This window comes from Empidonax traillii, unplaced genomic scaffold (assembly GCF_003031625.1).
Source record: "Empidonax traillii isolate 1590-97213 ecotype Southwest subspecies unplaced genomic scaffold, ASM303162v1 scaffold1197:size200652, whole genome shotgun sequence".
In the NCBI taxonomy this organism is placed as follows: Eukaryota; Metazoa; Chordata; class Aves; order Passeriformes; family Tyrannidae; genus Empidonax; species Empidonax traillii.
In genome coordinates this window covers 158,327-160,968 of record NW_020956390.1, presented here as the reverse complement: position 1 = coordinate 160,968, position 2,642 = coordinate 158,327, and the positions used below count along the sequence as shown (strand labels likewise).

At 54.8% G+C, this 2,642-nt stretch overlaps 1 protein-coding gene across 4 annotated transcripts in view; it reads left to right on the top strand.

Annotated features, from left to right (window-relative positions):
* The window catches only part of NF2 (neurofibromin 2), a 47,288-nt gene that overhangs the window by 32,625 nt on the left and 12,021 nt on the right, over positions 1-2,642 (top strand). For 3 of the 4 annotated variants that reach the window (XM_027905712.1, XM_027905713.1, XM_027905710.1), the window contains one exon: positions 2,270-2,400. In XM_027905712.1, coding sequence (XP_027761513.1) covers positions 2,270-2,400 — 131 coding nt within the window. The remainder of the gene's footprint in view (positions 1-2,269; positions 2,401-2,642) is intronic. The other variant, XM_027905711.1, reaches the window with a different exon arrangement.

Genomic DNA, 2,642 nt, shown 5'->3' with positions numbered 1-2,642 from the left:
CAGGCTGGGACAGCTGGGGGGGTTCCCCTGGAGAAGAGAAGGCTCCAGGGAGACCTGAGAGCCCCTTGCAGGGCCTAAAGGGGCTCCAGGAGAGCTGGAGAGGGACTGGGGACAAGGGATGGAGGGACAGGACACAGGGAATGGCTTCCCACTGCCAGAGGGCAGGGAGAGATGGGATATTGGGAAGGACTTGTTGGCTGTGAGGGTGGGCAGGGCCTGGCCCAGGTTGCCCAGAGAAGCTGTGGCTGCCCCTGGATCCCTGGAAGTGTCCAAGGCCAGGTTGGACGGGGCTTGGAGCAACCTGGGCTGGTGGAAGGTGTCCCTGCCCATGGCAGGGTGTGGGACTGGATGGGCTTTGAGGTCCCTTCCCACCCAAACCATTCTATGATTTTATGAAATGCTTTGCTCCACATATCAGACCTGTGCCTTTGAGAGCCCTCAGCCTGCTCTTTCTTTGCTCTTTTCCTTTTTCTTCCTCACTCCTGCTGCTCTTGGACTCCTCCACCATTTTTTTCCCTCGCTCCATGACAGAGCAAGGAGGGAAGGGAAGGAAGTGCCCGTAGCAACCCTGACAAATTGTCTCCAAACTTAATGGCTGCAGCAACTGAATTCATGCTCAACCCTTACTGCTGCTGTTTGTGGAGGTTTAAAAACAAAACCAGGCTAAAGGTTGTTTGAAGGCCAGCAGGCTGGGATGCTCCTGGCTCCCTGCACAGCAGGGACGGGAGAGCCTCACGTGGGAAGGGCTTTGGGAACACCTGTGTGCCTTACAGGGAAGGGACTTGAATGTCAATGGGATGCAAGTATTTAAATCAGTTAAGTGCTTTGGCAGACCTGTCCCCTTCCCTCCGAGACTGGAATTTAGGGGCTGAGCCGTCCCTTCCAGCGCCTGCTCCAGAATTAATGTGCTTGTGTTCCGTTCTAGCAGGGGAGGAAGGAATTGAGTCTCCTTGTCATGTGGGTCTTAACTCACCTGGAATGCTCCAGCCAGGCCAAGTGCAGCTTTAGGTGCTGCCTTGTTTATGTTTGTACCAGGTGTTTGTGTTCCAGCTCTGCAGGTGGATGAAATGTTGTCCCTTTAAGGTTTGTCCAGGGAAAGCGACCTGGGAATGAGCCCTGGCTGTTTGTGAATTCCAGGCTGGTGGTGAGGGAAGAGCCAGGTTCTTGTGCAGAGTAAATCTGTCACCCCAGTGCTAGCAGGTCATGTTGAAGCACACCTAGCTGCAAACAGTGCCTGGAGGATTCCAAAGAGGAGAAAGGAGGGAAGGAAAGAAGCGGCTGCAGCTCAGGGGAGTCATTTGTCGGGGCAGGTACCCAGCAGTGCCATTCCCTGGCGTGGCACCTCGTTTACATTACAGGAATGCCTTAAAGCAAGAAGGAGCAGCCAGCAGGGAGGTGTGGGACCTTCTGGGTGCTGGATTTCTCACATCCCAAGAGGAGGGCCAGGCAGGCTGGCAGCAGCTGTGACTCAGCCCCACCTGATGCCGCCGTGCCACCCTTGACGTGTGCCCTGTTTGCCACCTCATCCGACGTTCCGAGCGATGACTCCATCGGGCTTCTCCTCTCCTCCTAATGAGCCCATTTGTTAGAGGTGTGACAGAGTTTTGGACTGAGAGGAAGAAGGGTCATTTTTGTTTCATGGGAAGATAAAACCAGCGTGTGTGTCAGCGGGGGTTGTCACAGCATTCTGCAGGAGGAAGAAAGTCCCAGGTCCTTGCTCGGGTGGGATAGGAGTGATTCCCTGTGTTATTTCAGCATTTCCAACTGGATCTAGCAGTTCCTAAACACCTGGAGCTGTAAATTACTGAGGAGGTAAAAATGTGCTGGTGCATCTCCACGGACCTTGCTGGAATGACATCCCTGGGGTCACGTTGGCCTTTGCTTTGGGGAGCAGTGGAGTGCAGGACTCTGCTGTCACACAGGGTCCTGCATTGCCCCTGTTCACAGCTTGAACTTTAAGAGCCTGATTTAATGGTAAATAACTGTCAGATGACTCCCAAGTGGCACAGCAGTGATAAAATCTCGATTTTAGCAAGTTTTGTCAATGGGTTTTGAAGGCAGGTGGTGTTTTGTCTCCTCTTTATTACTGCAAAGAATGAAGGTCCCAGAGGATCAATAGCTCTGAACTGAGGAGCAAATTGGGAACAGAGCAAGGGGATCTCCAGGCTGAACTGGTGCTTGGGACACGGGGCTTGTGTTGCAGTGATTTGACCTGTGCTGTAGCCACATTTGTGTGGCCCGAGGTGATTCATTTGTGCTCTCTCTTTAGCAGTCCATGAACTCGAGTACAACAGCGCTGCCCACAGACCTGCCAAGCTTCAACCTCATCAGCGAGAGCCTGTCCTTCGACTTCAAGGACACGGACATGAAGAGGCTGTCCATGGAAATCGAGAAGGAGAAGTACGTGGAGCGTGTCCCAGCCAGCCCTGGGTGGGGTTTGTGCTGGGTGTGACCCCAGGGGGGCAGGAGGCCAATGGGCCCTGGGTGTGCCAGCCCTGGTGTGTCCCAGCCCCAGGGCAGTGCCCTCCCTGTGCTGCCACTGCTGGGGCACCTCCAGCCCTGGGGGCACTTCTGGGCCCCTCAGCCAGGAGAGACACTGAGGGGCTGGAGCGTGTGCAGGGAAGGGAACGGAGCTGGGAAGG